This window comes from Mustela lutreola, chromosome 18, assembly GCF_030435805.1.
Source record: "Mustela lutreola isolate mMusLut2 chromosome 18, mMusLut2.pri, whole genome shotgun sequence".
In the NCBI taxonomy this organism is placed as follows: Eukaryota; Metazoa; Chordata; class Mammalia; order Carnivora; family Mustelidae; genus Mustela; species Mustela lutreola.
This window is the reverse complement of record NC_081307.1, coordinates 2,675,492-2,694,357: the sequence shown is the minus strand read 5'-3', so window position 1 is coordinate 2,694,357 and position 18,866 is coordinate 2,675,492. Positions and strand designations below refer to the sequence as shown.

The window sequence follows — 18,866 nt, the reverse complement described above, 5'->3', positions numbered from 1 at the left end:
TTTTCATTTGGAATTCATGGACCTTCTGGCTTTGGAAGTTATGACATAAGATGTTATAAAATATGCTGAAAACATACGTAGGATATTTTGAAGGGATTATCTTCCAAAAAGGGTTTAAGGTCCACCAATGAATACCTTTGTGTTGTTTGCTTATAGGACAGGTAGGAAGAGAATTTCATGAGTAAGTATGGTGTTTACTCTGGATTGTTTCTAATGCCTTTGCCAGTTTACAGAACTTCTTTTCTATACTTACTTTGCTAAGGATTCTTTTAAAATAATAAATGGATGTTGAATTTTATCAAATATTTTTAGGCATGTATTCTGATGATCAGATTGGTTTTTTTGCTCCTTTAATTTGTTAGTATGGTACATTACATTAATGGAGTTCTAAAATTAAAACAACTTTGCTTTCTTGGGATAAATCCAGATCAGTTGTGATGGATTATTTAATTTTATTTTTTTAATATATATTGTTGAATTCACTTAGCTAATTTGTTTAGTATTTTTACATTTAGTTTTGTAAGATTGACCTGCAATTTTCCTTTACAGGAAAATGTGTAAATGTTTTCTGTAACTCCTTGAATGCTCAGAAGGAATCCATAGATTGGAGAACCTTGAAAAAAAAACAGCCAACCAACAAACAAATCCCAAATTGGAAATAATAATTATTCTACCCAGATTTCTACTTTACTGTGTTTACTTAATGTACTTTGGAGATAGCTTTAGAGTAGCACATAAAGTCTTCCTTATTCTTTTCTTAAATCTTTATGTATTTCATTGCATTCTAGAATAGGTCATTAGACCTCTATTGATAGTCATGTAAATTATTTCTTGTGTTTTGTTGAAACAAATATCATTTTACTGCCCTCTTTGACATGTTGGTTTTTGTGACTAAATTCCTACAAGCGGAGTTGATAAAGGCACGTGTCCATCTCAGATTTTGACAGAAATAGCCAAATTATCGGGGCCCCTGGGGGTGGCTCAGTGGGTTAAAGCCTCTGCCTTTGGCTCAGGTCATGATCCCAGGGTAATGGGATCGAGCCCCGCATCAGGCTGCCTGCTCAGCAGGGAGCCTGCTCCCTCCTCTCTCTGCCTGCCTCTCTGCCTACTTGTAATCTCTGTCTGTGAAATAAATAAATAAATAAATAAAAAGAAGAAATAGCCAAATTATCTTCCAAATAGGTTACATCTCTTTATGCTTCAGTGGTTTATGAGCATGTCATGACAAATGTCTGAGGGATCCTGACCTAAGACTCATTTACTACTGCACAGGTCACTGAGTTTCTTGGTCATGCTGGTTGCACCCACACTTCACCCCAACTGTAAGTGCATTCATTTTTGACTTGGTGATCTCATAAGCTTTGGCAAGCAGTGATTTCCTGCTTAAGAGCCTTTTGAGAGCCTTGGAAGTGGCTATGTTCTAATGTATACCTGATCTCAACCTGCCTAACTTATTCCTGTCTCTTCTCTAAGTCCCTCCTTTTCCAGGTTGCAGTGGGAGAGTGGAAATAAATTCAGCAAATGCTGGCCTCTGTCTCAGTAGGCTTTCCAGTGTTCATGCTGAATGGAGAGGACAGGGATTGATGGGATGACATGGAATTAGTTCTTGGAGAGTTGGACTCTGTCTGGCCTGTTCTTACCTTTGATTTTGTTGCTCGAGTTAGATTAATTTCTCAAGTTGTGTGCAGTCACCCTTCTTTCCCGAGGGAGTATTTATTCTGAAGCCTACGTGTATTGAGGTGATTGATATGTACTCCTAGAACTGGCCATCATCTCTTACTGAATTGTGAGTCCTTATAGCTGTAGTCATGGAGGGGGAGGGAATGTATGGCAGGGGAGACTTAACACTTGTTTACTCCTCTCCCTAATAAACTGTTGGGAGTCTTACTGACTTAGAAAATAACAATATTTCCCCCACTTTTTCATATGCAAGAACCCTCAAGTGTTCTCCTGATTAATGTATATATATTTAATTTCATGGATTTTTGAACATGTATACTCTGAAAATCTATTTTCTGTTGTCGTGATATGTGTTTGTTGCATTATTATGTTCCAGATAAAAGAAGTGTTAAACAAATAATATCACCATCTCTTTATATTTTTAACTGATGTGCTCTTGTACAAAAGATGATTTGTTTTCAGCTCCCTCAACCAAAATTAGGGATCTGTAATCACTCACATAGGTCGTCTTTATTGGTAAATTTATGTAAGCTACCAATCTCGGTTAACCAGATTTTACTATGTCTAAGTAAAATGTAGACAATCTCTGAGTTTCATATGTGAATCCCAGAAGTTTATCTATCATTATTTGGAACTATACTTTTATTTTTCCACAGAAACAAGTCAGTTTCTAGGTTTCCAGCAAGCCCAATCAAGCGTTCTTAAAATTAACTCTCAATACTTAATAAAACACTAAGTTTTATTTGAGCTCAACCAAAAAGATATAGTTTATCACTTGACTTTTATATTCCAATTATAGATGTAAAAATAGAACAAGCCTCTAATCCTCAGAAGCTTTGATGATCAGAGACTGTGGGTAGGTTGGGGGTGTAGGGTATGTGTAGATGTCTTTAAAACTATAAAAGTTAAGACTTACCTCAGTGAATCATTTATTCTCCAGTGTTCTGTATTTAAGAACAAAGGTAATTTGCATTCACTTCTTATTCTTTAGCTCATGCATTGTCTGTTGAAAATTCAGTGTTTGTGAGGATGACTTGGCTTTTGTAGTAATAGACATTACTCCATACTGTACTTCTTGCATTGCTTGGGTCCAAAAACAACTTCATGGCTAATAGCATTGTTCTCACTTACTGTTCTGATTTAAAGCCATTGATAATAGCAGCTAACATCTTTAACACCAAGATATAAAATACCCATAATAAACCAGAAATCCTAAGAGTACATTTTTCCCAGGTATCTCATGGTTGTAGTTTTGCTGTACAAATGATGAAGGTAGCCTAAGAGAAACAGCCTTTGTTCCTTTCTGTGAGCTGTCCTGCTGTTTCTTAGTACTTATTGAGGGCTCAGTTATATACTCCATGGAGCTCTGATAGCTCTCCAACTTCAGCATGCCTAAGAATCAGCTGGAGGAATACAGTAAAAATTTAGGTTCTCCAAGATGAGGTTCCAAGAATCTGATCCAGTGTGCCTGAGTAGTTCAGCAATCTGCAGTTTATCACAGATGTTCCCTGGGCCAGCACAAATAGTACTCTAGAATGTTTCTCTCTCCTAATGTTATCTTTCGTGGGTATAAGTCTGAGCAAGACTGTTCCTAGATCACCTGCTTCTGTGGTTGAGGCTGATGAACTCTGTCAGAGACCAGTGTACAACTTGATGTCCCCGAAGAGGTAACTGACCAAATGGGACATAAAAGTCCTGAAATAATTACTTTCTTCTATCGTCTTTATGTAAGCAGTTTGTTTCTGAGAAGTTTACTCATTTTGGATTACACATGTGTGTCTTTGCAAAATCTAAACATGTACAATTGGAATTTTTTAGTATTAAAGGTCCATTGAGTATCCTGACAGTGCTTAAGTTTAAAAACAGAGATCTTCTGAAATAAAAATCCGAATTATTTTGTCAGTTTGTGTAGTGTCTTTTACCTATTAACTGCCCATGGTAGCTTTCCTGAAGCTGGGATGCTGGGAAGTTATCAGTCGAAAGTTTGGCAATTAATGTATATTGGTTTGTCAGGACTTTTTGGAAAAAAAAAAAAAAAAAAAAAAAAAAGAAAAAAGACTTTTGGTGATTAACCAGGGGTATTAAGCACCCACATAAATATTTCACTTTTGTGTTTGATTTTAAATTAAAATTAAAAATCTGGTGAAAAAATTTATCAAGACCATTGATAATTAGAGTTATTTGTCTGAGAATTGACTTAGAATTTTTTGTTAAATTTCTGTTATCAGGACCTAGTGTTCTATTTGGTGTCCTTCTGTACCTTGCCTTGACAGATGTGTATTTTATAAAACATTGTTTTTATCTTAGCTCATGCACACTTCTTCATAATAGGCATTTGTTAGCAGCTAGGGATGTGATGTTTGGTATTGTCTGGTCTGGATTTATGTCCTGTAGGACTAACCAGCTCCAGGGTGGTTGACCTGATCCTTAGAGTTTTCTCTATACAAATTTCATGATCATTCATTGTTTTTCAAGAGGAGTTTGGAGACACTTTGCTTTGGACTGCATATTTTCTTATAGAAATTAATGCACTGATTGCATTACTCCCTAAGATTTCATGTGTCGTTTCAGCTTAAATTACAACCTGAATTTTATGGCTTTTAGAATGCTTGTATTTGCCCAGAAGCACTTTTTTCTCTATACATATGGGTCTGGTAAATGACTTGGACTTCAAAAGTAGGAAAGAATGTTGCTTTATTTGATCCCTCACATGCTTCCTTGAGAGGAAAATTGTGGCTGCTTTTCTTACCTTAAACAGGAACCATCTTTAGCATGTCTTATTTGTAAGATCCACTCCTGGGTTTGACGTGTTTCACTAAAATACATAGCTGCCACCCAAGAGGTCACTTTTAAGTTAAGGGAAATAAAGATGTATTAAACTAAGGTGAGAATACACTTAGTTCTCATGGTTTCCATCTTGGTCACATTTGGCTCCTATTTTTCCTTCCTGTCAAAGTGCCAAATGACATACTTTTTAAACATGAGAGTGGTTGTAATTTTTTTCAGAATTTGGTGGAACCTTTGAAGTAATTAAAGACACATTTATATTTTGCAAAGCTTAGATTTAAGTGAGTAGGCAGATAGTTTTCATTCATGTAGTTTTTTGGTGGTGTTTCTGCCAAGCCTTCCAGAGTTTTTGAGGTTGCTGAATTTATAAGGATTTAGCAAAACATTTTGGAACACTTATTATAAGCCTGTAGTCTGTCTGCTTTGTGTGATACTGGTTTTGATTGTTCTCAGTACCTAGTCTTCCTGCACCCCCACCCTTTTTTTTTTTTTTTGAGTACAGAGAGGAGCATTTGTCAATGCTATTATTCGAAGTCTGATTTCCTTGGAGGGATGTTGATTTTGCTGGGCTGACTTCTAAAGTTCTGTGTGGCTTTGCGGTACTCCCTTATGTTGCTGTAGTCATGCAGTGCTCTGCCTATGTGGAAAGCTACGGCCTCCTGAGTAAGGACCTGAAATAGGTAGGGAGATGTGTTCAAAGGCTTAAAAATGTGTGTCTTTCTCTTTAAAATCTGGATCTTTCTATTGTCTGCTTCATTTAGGAGATTTAAACCTGAAGCGCACAGGTCAGAGCGTTGGAAGTGGTAGGTAGTAGGTGGATAGGGAAGCAAGAAAGGCAAAATGAAATCCTGTCACTGTATGTTTGCTGCCAAAGGTCCCACCCTCTAGTCATTACTGACTATGAAATAGTGGGAAAGGCAGAGAATATATTATGAATTGATAATATTTGGTTGCTAATTTTCTTTTTAATTCTTTCTTAGAAGCTCTCCAGCACTTCATTTAGTTGGTGACTTAGTGAAGGAGCTGTGAGGAAAATTTGATCCCTATGTCTTGCATTTGTTTTATGGAGGTTTTGTTACAAATGAGTGTTCATCATCTAGTTTCCTAGCCACTGACTTTCTCCATTGCCCTCCCTTCAAAATAAAAGATTCTGTCATTCTTTGTAATAAGTCATAATGTTTTATGAATGCAGAGTCTTGCCCAGTATGGGCACAGTTCCAAGAAGGAGATAGAATCTTCCCATTTGCTCAGAAGGCAACTAAAATGGGTCCAAGATGCAGATTATCAAGGGAGGAGTCCTTTGATTGGTCCAAAGCTTCCTTATCCTTCCCTTTGACTTCACATGTGGTAGAAGGCAGCAGGGTGACTCTGCTTGGTCTGGAGCACCAGCCACCCTCTCCCCCATTAGTCTTGGTTCCTGACTCCATGCCTGGAGGAGCAGCAGAACCCCCACTTGCCCTGCCCCAGGGGACTGAGCTTTCGGGAAATTGGCTGAGTGAGTAGACAGCAGCTGGTAGGAAAATGAGAATGGACCCCCAGGGGCTTTTAAAAAAGCCATGAATTCAGCTCTTGTTTTTGTGCTCACACAGTAAAAAACTGGCTTGGCAGCAGGGCTCCTTAGTGACTAGATGAGGAGCTGAGGTCTCCTTTTTCTACTGTCTTCCCTTTGGTCTTGTAGCTTGTTTCCTGCTTTGCTCTTTGGTTTTGAAGCTGTTTTCAATCTTTAGAAGTCAAAAGATTTAGCCTTTCTTCTACCTGTTTGTCTCCTGGCTGTTTTTGGCCTCTCTCTACTCTTTTTTTTTTTTTTTTTTTTAATTTATTTATTTGAGAGAGAGAGAATGAGAGGGGGAGAGCACATGAGAGGGGAGAGGTCAGAGGGAGAAACAGACTCCCTGCCAAGCAGGGAGCCCGACAAGGGGTTTGATCCCGGAACTCCAGGATCATGACCTGAGCCGAGGGCAGTCACCTAACCAACTGAGCCACCCCAGCCCCTCTCTACTCTTGAGAGGCCCTCTGTCCCAATTTTACTTGGTTTTGGAATATCTGTTCATTTAGTCTGTCAGGGTAGTAGGAGCTGGTTGTAGGGAAATTCTAAATTCCCCACTGCTAAATTGGGCCACCCCCTTCTCAGACATCAGCGTTTTTTTTCTGCTTGTTGATATGCAGGCATGTGTCAGATATCTTTTTAAAGGGAAAAATGCTGCACATGATAAGATTTGAATATCTCTCTTTATAACCATGGCAATGGAAGAAATGGATGGTTTTTGTTTTTGGCTTTTCAGCAATACAAATTTCTTAGCTATAGTGGAATAGTGAGTGTATTTCGATGAACTGCAATCACGAGGAACACTATTAGTGGAATAACAATTCCTTGATAAGTCTTGTGATTATTTCATTAACAATTCATTTATACTTGAAAGCAGCGAAAATATTCTTACAAAAAGAACGTGAATGTGAACTCTTGCTTTTTTAATTGCATAGATATGGAAATACAGACTAAAAAGTGTACACTTGTATATATATTTCTCTGTGTTTATTTGTTTCCTATGGATGATGAAACAAAGTACTACAGCATGGTAGCTCAACATGGCAGAAATGTATTCTCTTATAGTTCTGAGGCCAAATGTCTGAAGGAGTCTTAGGGGCTAAAATGAAGGTGCGAGAAAGGCAGTGGTTCCTCTGGAGACTAGGGAGGATCAGCTTCTTTGCTGTTTCTAGCCTCTGAAACATTCCTTACAGGGGGGGCATTTGGCCCCTTCATCCATCTAATTGCATAGCACTGTTTTACTTTGCTTTCCTCTGACTTTTTTTTTTTTTTTTTTTTTTTTTTTATGTATCATCTTGGCCCACCTGTGTAATCCAGAATAGTCTCCTCATATCAAGAAACTTAATCATGTCTTCAAAGTCTTTGCCATATAAGGCAGCATTCACAGATAGCAGGGATTAGAATGTTGATGCTGGGGTCCTCTTATTCAGCGTGTTGCTCTGAGCACACATGCTTGTGTGTATCTGTTTAAAATTCTGTGTGTCCTCTGAGCTGGTCTATAAGCACTTACACTCCAGTAGCAATGAGCATACCCTACCACCCAAAGTCCAGTTCTTCCATCTAAATACTAGATAATATTCTTTACTAAAAGGACTGTTTTTTTTGTGCCCCACCCCACCTTTTAAAAAGAAATGGGTGATTCTAGGGAGAAGCCTGGAACATCCCATTGTACCAGAAAGTAAAGTGGTCCTCATAAAGTAATGGAGACAACTCGAGAAAAACAGAGACCAGTTAGAATGTCTACTGGTCAAAACCAGGTAATCTGAACTTGGAAATAAATAATGAAAGTAGTTTACAACCCATTGAATAAAATAGTAAATTCTTAGGTTGAAAGTTTCATAAGGTATGTACTTAGTTTCTAAGTATTTTTTTACAGCATGCTGATGAATTGCAATGAGAAAAAGTAGCAGTTGACAGTGGAGAAGCCTAGCAGATCAAAATGAATATGATTAAGTAGCAGACAGGTTAAACCTGTGCTGCTGGAGGGTGCAAAGAGCAGAAGAGCATCACTTCAATGATCTTCATGTCAAAGATGCATAATCGGAACTTAATCACGAGGAAATGTAAAGATAAACCCAAGGTGAAGAACATTCTACAAAATAAGTTTATGGTAATTTGCATGAAGTGTCACAGTTGTGAAAATTAAGGAATATGGTGTAATGTAATAGTGGGTCCCAACAGCCAGTTGGTAGTTCTAAACTTCCCTGTATGAGGCCACTTATTAGTGGACCCCTGATTTAATTATCTAGGTCTTTCTTAGACTGGTTACATTCTACAGAGAAAACTCTTCACATCTGCCTGCCTGCAGGGAAAAGTCTAGGGTGCCAGCATTTACAGACTAGGTGGCATCCTAACATTTAGCAAACAAATCCCCATTTCCACTGTGGTGTTTTGTATCATTTGTGCCTGGTATCCCTCAGCCAGAGGTGTTCTTCAAAAAGTCTCTCCAGTGAATACAGCTTCATTGTTTTGCCTAGGTTGGAGAGGGACACTAGCCCATTGAAGCAGAGGTAGGGAGCTGAGGATCTAACTTTTTGATAACCATTCTTTTTTACTAATCTTCTTGTTTGAGTACTGTATGGTGTGGCTTCCATCGGTTCTGTTCTCTTTTAACAGGACATAAAGTACTTGTCATCCTAAATAACTTCCTTTTTTGCTCTTAGCTGTTGCTGCCTTCCGTAATGTAATAGTTGTCTAGGCTGCTATATAAGGTACCTCAGGTAGGTGGTTTAGACAGCCAGAGACAAAATTATTTTATCACAGATTTGGAGTCTAGAATTCTGAGATTAAGGTGTCAGCAGGGTTGGCTTCTTTGGAAAGCCTCTTTCCTTGGCTTGCAGATGGCTGACCTCTCCTTGTGTCTTCACATGGTTTTCCTCCTGTGTGTGTCTGTCCTTATGTCTTCTTATAAGGATACTAGTCATACTTAATTAGAGTCCACCCAAATGACCTTATTTTAACTTAATTACTTCTTTAAAGACTGTCTCCAGGTACAATCCCATCTCAGGTACTGGGGTTAGGACTTGAGCATAGGAATTTTGGAGGACATAGTTCAGCCTGTAACAGCCATGTAACTGTCACCTTTTGCAACATTAATATTAAGGCCTGCCTGCTCTTGAGAGGGCATCCTCAGTGTTCTGCTTCCACAGGCCTGCCTTCTGCGGGGCTATGGGAGTGGATGGGACTCAACAGGTGCAAAGGTAAAGTGTGAATGTTGGAACCAAGTATTTGTTCTTAATGAGTTCTGAAATACTGTCTTTATGGCCTTTTTTTTTTTTTTTTTTAAAGATTTATTTATTTATTTGACAGAGAGAGATTACAAGTAGGCAGAGAGGCAGGCAGAGAGAGAGAGGAGGAAGCAGGCTCCCTGCTGAGCAGAGAGCCCGATGCGGGACTCAATCCCAGGACCCCGAGATCATGACCTGAGCCGAAGGCAGCGGCTTAACCCACTGAGCCACCCAGGCGCCCCTCTTTATGGCCTTTTATTTAGCATTTAATCATCTCTGGCTTAAAGCATTTGGTAATACTCAGCTCTGATTGATGAGGAGGCTCTCACATCCTCTGGACACCACACTGAAATGGAAATGATGAGCATACACCACCAGCCACAGACTCTACTCTCAGTCCCTGTTCAACCCTTCCCATCCTTTGGCCCCATCCTTCCCCTCCCAAATCAAATTACTTTTACTTGGAAAATTTGCTTACCACTATCTGCTTTCTTCTCTTGATATTTTGCAGCTAGACAATTAGAACAATTATTTTTACATGAGTAGTGTTTCTTGTATGTCTGAGGTTGGTAATTATAGTCAGTAACGTGCTGAGAGTTGGATAATGCCAGTGCAAATTCCTTGCAAATTTGAAAAACTATGTAAAATGTAAGATTGAGATTTTATTTGTCCTGTCCATGTAATAGTGGACTTGCGTCTTTAGATGCAGGGGCAAGTTTTGATAATCCTGTCACTGTAATGTTGTGTTCTTCCTCCTTAATGTAATATCTGTGAAGGTGATTCAGAACTGTGAAGTATCTTTGTGCTTCAGAATTTGAAGGGACCTTAGAGATAAGTTTGAATAACACTCTTTCTCAGTATGGAAGCCAACATCCAAAGCCTAAGTGTTAGAATGAGGTTGGGTGGTAATTCCAGGTAGGATTAAAGTGGCGATCATCTGGCAGTCCGTTTGCTCATGTTCCTTCATATCCAATACTTCTTAATGCAATCTATCCTTCTTAAATGACTCTGACAAAATAAAAAAATATATTTTGTTCGATTAGTAATACAGAAGGCAAAAGTAGTACTGAATTATATGGGTCTTTGGTCAAGTTGCTTGTTTCAAATACTGTTTTTCAAAGACCTACAAAAATTATTGGACAGATAGGTGCTGATACAGTACTTGGCATAGGAGGAGGGTATACATGTGTATATATGTGACCTCTGTGTGTGTGTGTGTGTGTGTGCGTGTGTGTGTGTAGGTTTAGAATAGTTAATGTAGGCAGAATGGATTTTATTTCATTAGGCAAGGTGGAGGAATGTTAATGATTTGATTCGGGTCTGAATGAGAGGTTTTAGGACCCCTCATAATTATCATAGCATGGAGTGCTTTATCAGAGTGGAATCTTTTGGTGTATTTAATTCCTGGGTAAAACATCCCTTTAAAAAATGCTTCTCTTCTCTGTAGTCCGAATATGATTTGAACACTGCTTTACTTTTAAACATTAGCACAGATGCTCTTTGTGAACCCGTGTCATCATCCGTCTGGGAACTTCTTAGGAATTCAGAGTTTCAGGCATCTCAGGCACCACCCTAGACCTGCTACTCTTTATTTGAACAAGATTCCCATGTGATTTATACATACAAGTAGGATGAAAAACACTGATCTAGGCAGTTCACAACATTCAGCCCCTAGAGCACCAGCATTAACATTACCTGCAACATTGTTAGAAAATGCAAATTCTCAGATCAAACATCCAGACCTACTAAAACAGACACTCTGGGTGAATGAATCCAAGGTACGAATCCAAGGTACGAGTCTTAACAAACCCTGTAGATGATGCCAATTCATGCTGAAGTTTGAGAGCCATTCCAGAACAATGCATTTCCAATAGTTCATAAAATAGTACATTTTACATTGTGATCTCTCTGTCACACAGGCACACACACACACCCACACGCATGTGCTCATGCACACAAGTAACTTAGGAGTTTTATAAAAACGATGTTTATCTTAGTGCATAGTAAGACATCATACTCTGGTATTTTCAGTTTCATTCTTTTAAATATATATATGTATGTCTGTATAAACATAAAATTCTGCTCAGGTCACTAATGTGTCATGAGATGCATATTAAGGAACAATGTTCTTAAGCAGGGTCTCTTCTTTTTTGTTTGTTTTCTTTTTTAAATTATTTTATTTTATTTCATCATGATCAGCATACTCTTTAATCGCCATCATGTATTTCCTCCACCCCACTGCCCACCTCCCCTGTGGTAACCATTTTGTGCCAGGGCCCCTTTGGCAGTTGGGTAATGCTCTGGATCTCTAGTCAGAATAGTGCTTTCTAAGTATATACAGTAATACACATGGAGCCACAGGAAAATCAGTTACTGTGTTTAACACATATGTTTAAAAAAATATCAAACGCCTTTTTGATAGGGCAATACGATTCTATTCTTTTCTTTCTTTCTTTTTTTTTTTTTTAGGATTTTATTTATTCATTGGTGAGAGAGAGACAGAGGAGCAGAGGGAGAAGGAGGCTCTCCACAGAGCAGGGAGCCTGATGTGGGACTCGATCCCAGGACTCTCAGATCACAGTCTGAGCTGAAGGCAGATGCTTAATTGACTGAGCCACCCAGGCGCCCCTCTTTATTCATGATTAAATTTAGTGGTGGGCCTAGTAACTACAATAATTTCAAAGTAGGTAAGAGTATAATTATATTTTAGAATATCTGCAGTAACTGTTAGGTATTGTGAAAATGGTTGTGATTTCTATTAACAAAGTTGCAGCTACTGATAATAATACTTCATCACATACATTCATACTTGAAAAAAGGCTTAAGGTAAGTGAAAATAAAGATGGATTTTTTTTTCACCATCTAACTTCAGATTTCCAGAATTTTACTGACAGACCCCTTTGGAACTGAGGTTAAGAACCCTTGCTCAGGAGGAATGTTCCTTTGGAGAACAGTTTTCAGACTTCAAATAGAAACTATGCCCAAAAAATTATCTTTCTGCAATTTCTTAAAACTGGTGCTTCATAGATTGCAGCTTTTCTTTCTTTCTTTTTTTCTAAAGCATCATTGTAATGGATTTTGACTTTAGAATTTTCTTTTCTGTTTGTTTTACTGAGACCTTGAGAGGTCACCTGGAAGCCCAAATCCAAGTTGTTGATAATGTTCCTTCTCTAGTCTCTTTTGTCTCAATACATGCACCCAGTTGCTTAGGCCACATTTCTGGGAGTCATTTTTTGGGCCATGGGATCTGGATTCAGGATTTGAATCCATAATTTTCTAGCTTTATAACGCTGGACAAGTTACTTACCCGCTCATCGCTTCTTTCTCTACATATGAGACTGGGATGATAGTAGTGCCCACCTCACATGATTGTTCTGAGTGTTATATGAGATATCCCGTGTATTGCATAAGTGTGACTGAGTCCAAGCTTGTCCTGCTGGCCACACAATAGAGCAGTAAGTCAAGGGCATGATGCTGGGGCAAGGAGAGCAATTTTATTCAGAAAGCCAGCAAACTGATGGTGGACTTGTACTATTGATCCAAAGACCATCTCCCTAGGCATGAGATTTGAGATTCTTTTATGTTAGGAAGAGGGGAAGTAGGAGAGGGTTGGAGTCAAAAGGTGACTGATATCTGTAGAGATCTGAAGAAGGTTGTATAACTTCTTTGTCCTTGGTCAGTTGATCGTTGGATGTATGAATCTAGTCATCCCATTCTGTAAATCTTGAACATAGCAGAGTCATTTTTGTACATACTTCCTTATTTCCCTGGGTGAGTTATATTTTGGATGGAATACAGTTTTTGCGAATCTTAGCTGTATGTGCAGGTGCAGGGGTGAGCAGGAGTTTCCAAGCTATAAGTCACAGTACCAAGGGAAGTAGAAGCAATATGGAGTCAGGCATGATAAGTTTCTCTCTGCTGTGTTAGAGCAATGATTTGCTGGAACCGAGTGGTTAGTAAATGTTGTTCATTATAATTACCCCTGATTTCTCCCTGTCTCTCATTCCTTAAACCCAATTTATCAAAAAATTTATGTAGATCCTCCCTACAAAATGTTTAAAATCCATTGACTTCTGCCTATTTCTATTGCCATCGTTCTACTCTAACTTTCCATATTCTCTGGACCCCTAACAGGTGTCTGCTTCCTCTTAACTAATTTAAATCCATTTTCTTATAATAATAATTATATGCTATTTTAAAAAAGTTTAAATGAATGATCTTTAAAAAAAGTTAGTGAATTTCCATATATTTCAATCCCTTTACTAGCTTCCCATTAAACCTTTCCTTGACCTACAACACCTTGTGTGTTTGGCCCCTGTCTCCTCTACAGTTTTACTTTCTGCTGTGTTATTTTCCTGGTCGGTCTCTCTAGTTTACCATTTACCCACTATTCTGTGGCCACACTGGCCTTTCAATCATTTGAGTAGCCTTTTCCTTTCATGCTTTAGCTGTTGTGTCTGACTCTCCCTCTGCTTAGATGATGGGGCTTTCTCATCCTTCTCATCTTTGCAAACATTAGTTCCTCAGAGAGACTTCCCTAACCACTCAACCTAAATTAGGGTACCACATTCCTTTTCTACCAGTCTGAAGCTCCCTAAACACACCAAAATGTTGATATTTCCTCTGTGCTGGGGAAAAGGTTGGTTAACAGCCTGTGATTATCAAGCATGTAACTCCAAGAGGAGTGTGCACCTTTACCATAAAGATAAATTTTACACATAATGAACATTAAGTGATTGTAGAGATATTTTAAGAAATAAATTGTTATCTCAAAATTGTACTAGCTAGCTCTTTGATATTGGTATTAAAGAGCAAAAAGAAGCCTGCCCATTGAACTGTTCTGCAGCAGGATGATGGAATCAATCATAACCCCATCATTACTGTCAGTCATTTCTGCTCCAAAGAATATAATAGAAATCATAAAATCTCCCTCTTTGAAGTAGTTGCCTGGTTGCCGATAAAACCTTTTGTGTTTCTCTCTCTTAAAGTGAATGGTCAAGTCTGCTACGCAGATATGAGAAAAGATGTCTCACAGTTAGAGGGTGGAAACAGTGGGGCAGTCAGTGGCTGGATCCTGGCTGATTTTTGAATTCAGGGTAAAGTGGCAGAAAAATGGCTGCTTGAATGAACTAGGTCAGATTTCTCTGTGTTTTCCAGTTTCTGCCTTGTTACTTATTTTTAATCAATCCTAGACCAGAGAAGGGAGGCATTCCTGATTTTTGGTAGTTGCCTAAAGCAACCAGGAAGACGGTTATAGGAATTCAGAATCATGATGTGAACCACTTTCACAATTACCTTTGTAGCTTTTCTTTCAAATAGGGGACTTTAAGGAATTCCAAAGAGTGTTGGGACAGATGCTTTAATTTAGGACAATTAGTATAAGTGAGATGACAGTTAGTATAAGTGGGATTAGTACAAACGGGATCACTTCTACTCTGTGCCTCCTGTTTGGCTGAATGGTGTTCCTGATTATATAAAAATTATGGTCTCTTTTGGGGAAAGACCACTTTTTGTTGGTATATTTTAGTAGAACCTATGCACAAATATTCTTGCTCTGAGGTGTGGGGTAATGATAATCATTTGGAAAATAATGCATCTAAAAATAAAATACAGTTTTCTAATTGCAGAAAAGTAACAAATTTAATTTTAAAAATTCTGCCAACCCACCGTTAATACCATACTCAATGGTGAAAAATCAGAAGTTTTTTCTCTGAGACTAGGAACAAACAGGGATGTCAACTCTCGCCACTTTTATTCAACTGGAAGTCTTAGCTGAAGCAGTCAGTTAAGAAAAAGAAATAAAATACATCCAGATTTGTAAGGAAGAAGTAGAACTGTCAATGTTTGCAGATGACGTGGTATTATATAGAGAAAGCCTAAAGAGTCCACTAAAAATTATTAGAACTGATAAATGAATTCAGTAAAGTGGCAAGGATGCAAAATTAATATACAAAATCCTGTTGGGTTTCTATACAGTAATAATGGACTAGCAGAAATAGAAATTAGGAAGATAGTCCCATTTTCAGTAACATCAGAAAAAGAATAAAATACTTAGGAATAAATTTAACCAAGGTGGTGAAAGACTTGTACTCTGAAAACTTTTAAGATGTTGATGAAGGAAATTGAAGATGACACAAATAAGTGGAACGATAGACCACACTTACAGACTAGAAGAATTAATATTGTTAAAATGTCCATACTAACCCCAAACAGTCTATAGATTCAGTGCAGTCCCTATCAAAATACCAATAGTACTTTTCACAGAACTAGAACAAACAATCGTAAAATTTATATGGAACCATAAAGGACCCTGAATGTCCAAAACGATTTTGAGAATGAAGCACAAAGTTGGAGGTATCACAATTCCAGACTTCAGAATATACTGCAGAGCTATAGTACTCAAAACAGTATGGTCCTGGCACAAAAATAGGCACGTAGATCAGTTGCACAGGAAAGATAGTCCCAAAATAAACCTACACATATATGGTCAATAAATTTATGATGGAGGCAAAATATACACTGGGGAAAAGACCATCTCTTTAGTAAACAGTGTTGGGAAGACTAGACAGCAACATGCAAAAGAATGAAACCAGACCGCTTTCTTACACCATACACAAAAATAAACTCAAAATGGATAGAAGGCCAAAATGTATGACCTGGAACCAAAAAACTCCTAAAAGAAGACAAAAGAAGAAAAACCAAATAATTGATTAAAAATTGGGAAAAGCACCTGAATAGACATTTCTCCAAAAGAAGACAGATGGCCAAGAGACATGTGAAAAGATGTTTAACATCACTCATCATCAGAGAAATGTAGAATAAAATCACAATGAGACATCCCCTCCCACAGACAGAATGGCTAATGACTATTATAAAAAAGACAAGAAATAACAGTGTTAGTGAGGATGTGAAGAAAAGGGAAACCTCATGCACTGTTGGTGGGAACATAAATTGGTGCAGCGACTATGGAAAACAGTAGGGAGGCACCTCAAAAATCTAAAAATAGAAGTACTATGTAATCCAGGAACCCTGCTCTGGAAGAAGAAAACAAAAACGTTAATTTGAGGGGCACCTGTGTGGCTCAGTGGGTTAAAGCCTCTGCCTTTAGCTCGGGTCATGTTTCCAGGGTCCTGGGATTGAACCCCGCATCGGCCTCTCTGCTCAGCGGGGAGCATGCTTCCTCCTCTCTCTCTTTGCCTGCCTCTCCATCTACTTGTGATCTCTGTGAAATAAACAAAATTTTAAAAACAAAACAAAACAAAAAAAATTTGAAAAGGTATATGCACCTATGTGTTTATTGCAGTTTTATTTCTAATAGCCAAGATATGGAAGCAACCCAAGTACCCATCCACAAATGAATGGATTAATAAGATGTGGTATATATGTACAATGGAATAATACGCAGCCATAAAAAGGACGGAAAGCTTGCCATTTACCGTGATGTGAATGGACCTAGAGAATATTATGCTAAGTGAAGTAAGTCAGACAGAGGCAAATGCCGTATGATTTCACTTATATGTAGAATCTAAAAAACAAAATCTGTGAACAGACAAACATAAAAATACTCAGAAATAGAGATAAGTGCAGAGAACATAAATGTAGAGAGCAAACTGGTGGTTGCTAGAGGAGTAGGAGGATGGGCTAAATAGGGGAAGGGGATTTGGAGGTCAAACTTCCAGTTATAACATGTCATGGGGTTGAAAGTTACAGTATAGGGAATGTAGTCAATACTGTTGGAATGACTTTGTATGATGGCAGGTGGTAACTATATTTATTGTGGTGAACATTTTATATCACTATGTTTTATACCTGAAACTTATACTTTAATTAAAAAAAGATATTGTACCATAGTTCTGCCCTCCCATCAAGGCAAAATTTTCATATTTATCTTATTCCCAATTGATGTATATTTATTTTTCAATATAATTGTAATCTTGCAGTGATCATCTTGTATTTTGTTTTTTGTTGTGTTATGTTTTTTCATGTTTCATTTTTAATGGCTTATTGTATCATTCTGTCAAGTAGATATGTCATTATTGCCTAACCATTATCTTGTGGTTGGTTTGCTTTATAATGTATTTTTATGATATATTTTAAATGATGTCTTTGTTATGTTTTAATTTTGCAGGCAGAGACATTTGTTTGGGTTAACAATGCATCAGCGCATTCCCAGAGTGTTGCCAAGGCCAAATATGAGTTCTTATTTGGCAGATCTGAAGAGAATCCTCCAGATACTAGTAAGTGTTTCCTGACCCTCCTCCTGCAGGTAACAGATGTGAAGTGCTATTGAACTTTGCTATCTCAGAAGCTGAAAATTCTTCAGACCAAGAACTGATTTGAAAGTACCCAGAACAGGCTACAAGAATCACATCCAGTATTTCTTAGAAAGTTTGTTTTAAAGAATAATTAAAGTGAGCGGGTTTCAAAGAGGTGGGAAGGTAGGGATGAGGGTGGAGAAACTCAGTAATGATAAAAGGGATATTAATGTGTCTGGGGAGTTAGCTAGGAAAGGGATCCTGCCTGTGCTTAGGAATCTGGGCTCTGGAGCTAGACTTCCTGTGTTTGAATTCTGGCCTTGTAGCTTATGAAGTTTGTGACCTTGAGTAGGCTAACCTCTCTGTGCCTCAGTGCTGTCATCTGTAAAATGAGATTCTATAGGTTATAGATAAAATAGTTACATATGTCTCAGAATTCTCTTAAGGTTTTAAGTAAATTGACCTATATAAAGATCTAAGAGCCACATGTAGCATGTAATAAGTGCTATGAAAGTGTTTGCTGATGTTATTATTTACTGTAATCATCATCGTCAACACTATGTCCCTGACCTTTGAAGTACAGTCTTGACTTTCCTCAATTCTTTCACTGTCTGACATTGATTTTTGTTTTGGGTAGACAAGGAATCTGACCCAATAATAGTTGTTGTCCAGTTGAAAAAAAATCAAATAATAACTGCATTTTGGACTTCTGTGTTGGATAGGATTATGTGATAGACCTCATAATATTGGGGGATAGCAAGAATGTAGTGCATTTGCATTCATTTAAGAATTTCTTTTACCTTAATAATGAATACTTATTAGATTTCATTAGCTGCAAACTCTTAAGGAAGTATAAACTAGCTTGATTATTTAAAAAAAAAATCATTCTGCTTTTATTAGAATGCCCCAATTTGCTGTTTATCATTCAGCATAAATATCTAACTATTCTGGGCTTGAGGTTTGGGGCACTTAATCATCTGTTCACTATTTCTCAGGCAGGGAATACTGATTCGTCCAAGACTATTTAAAACTCCTTCTTCTCGGGGCGCCTGGGTGGTTCAGTGGGTTAAAACTCCTTCTTAAAACACACACACACACACACACACACAATTCCTTCTTGACATAGCTTTACCTTTGCATGTCACATTGTGATTTTGTGCTGTTATTTTTGACTTTGTTAAAAAATGATTTTTGCTTCACTAATTTGATATTAGAGATAATATCAAAAGTCTTCATAGTTCTCTGACTTGGTGGATGAGTTTGGCTCTTCTTATGTATAGGTTTTGAGTATACCTGTATACCTGGGGCAAATCAGAATGACATTTTAATGACATTTTAAACCTGTTTTTATTTGCCTTGGTAAAGATGGTT

At 37.8% G+C, this 18,866-nt stretch overlaps 1 protein-coding gene across 3 annotated transcripts in view; it reads left to right on the top strand.

The window, feature by feature from the left end:
- PSD3 (pleckstrin and Sec7 domain containing 3) overlaps nt 1-18,866 on the top strand; it is a 769,411-nt gene that overhangs the window by 262,309 nt on the left and 488,236 nt on the right. For 2 of the 3 annotated variants that reach the window (XM_059155883.1, XM_059155885.1), the window contains one exon: nt 17,369-17,477. In XM_059155883.1, the coding sequence (XP_059011866.1) occupies nt 17,369-17,477 (109 nt within the window). Of the gene's footprint in view, nt 1-7,977; nt 8,094-17,368; nt 17,478-18,866 lie in introns of those variants that run through there. The other variant, XM_059155884.1, reaches the window with a different exon arrangement.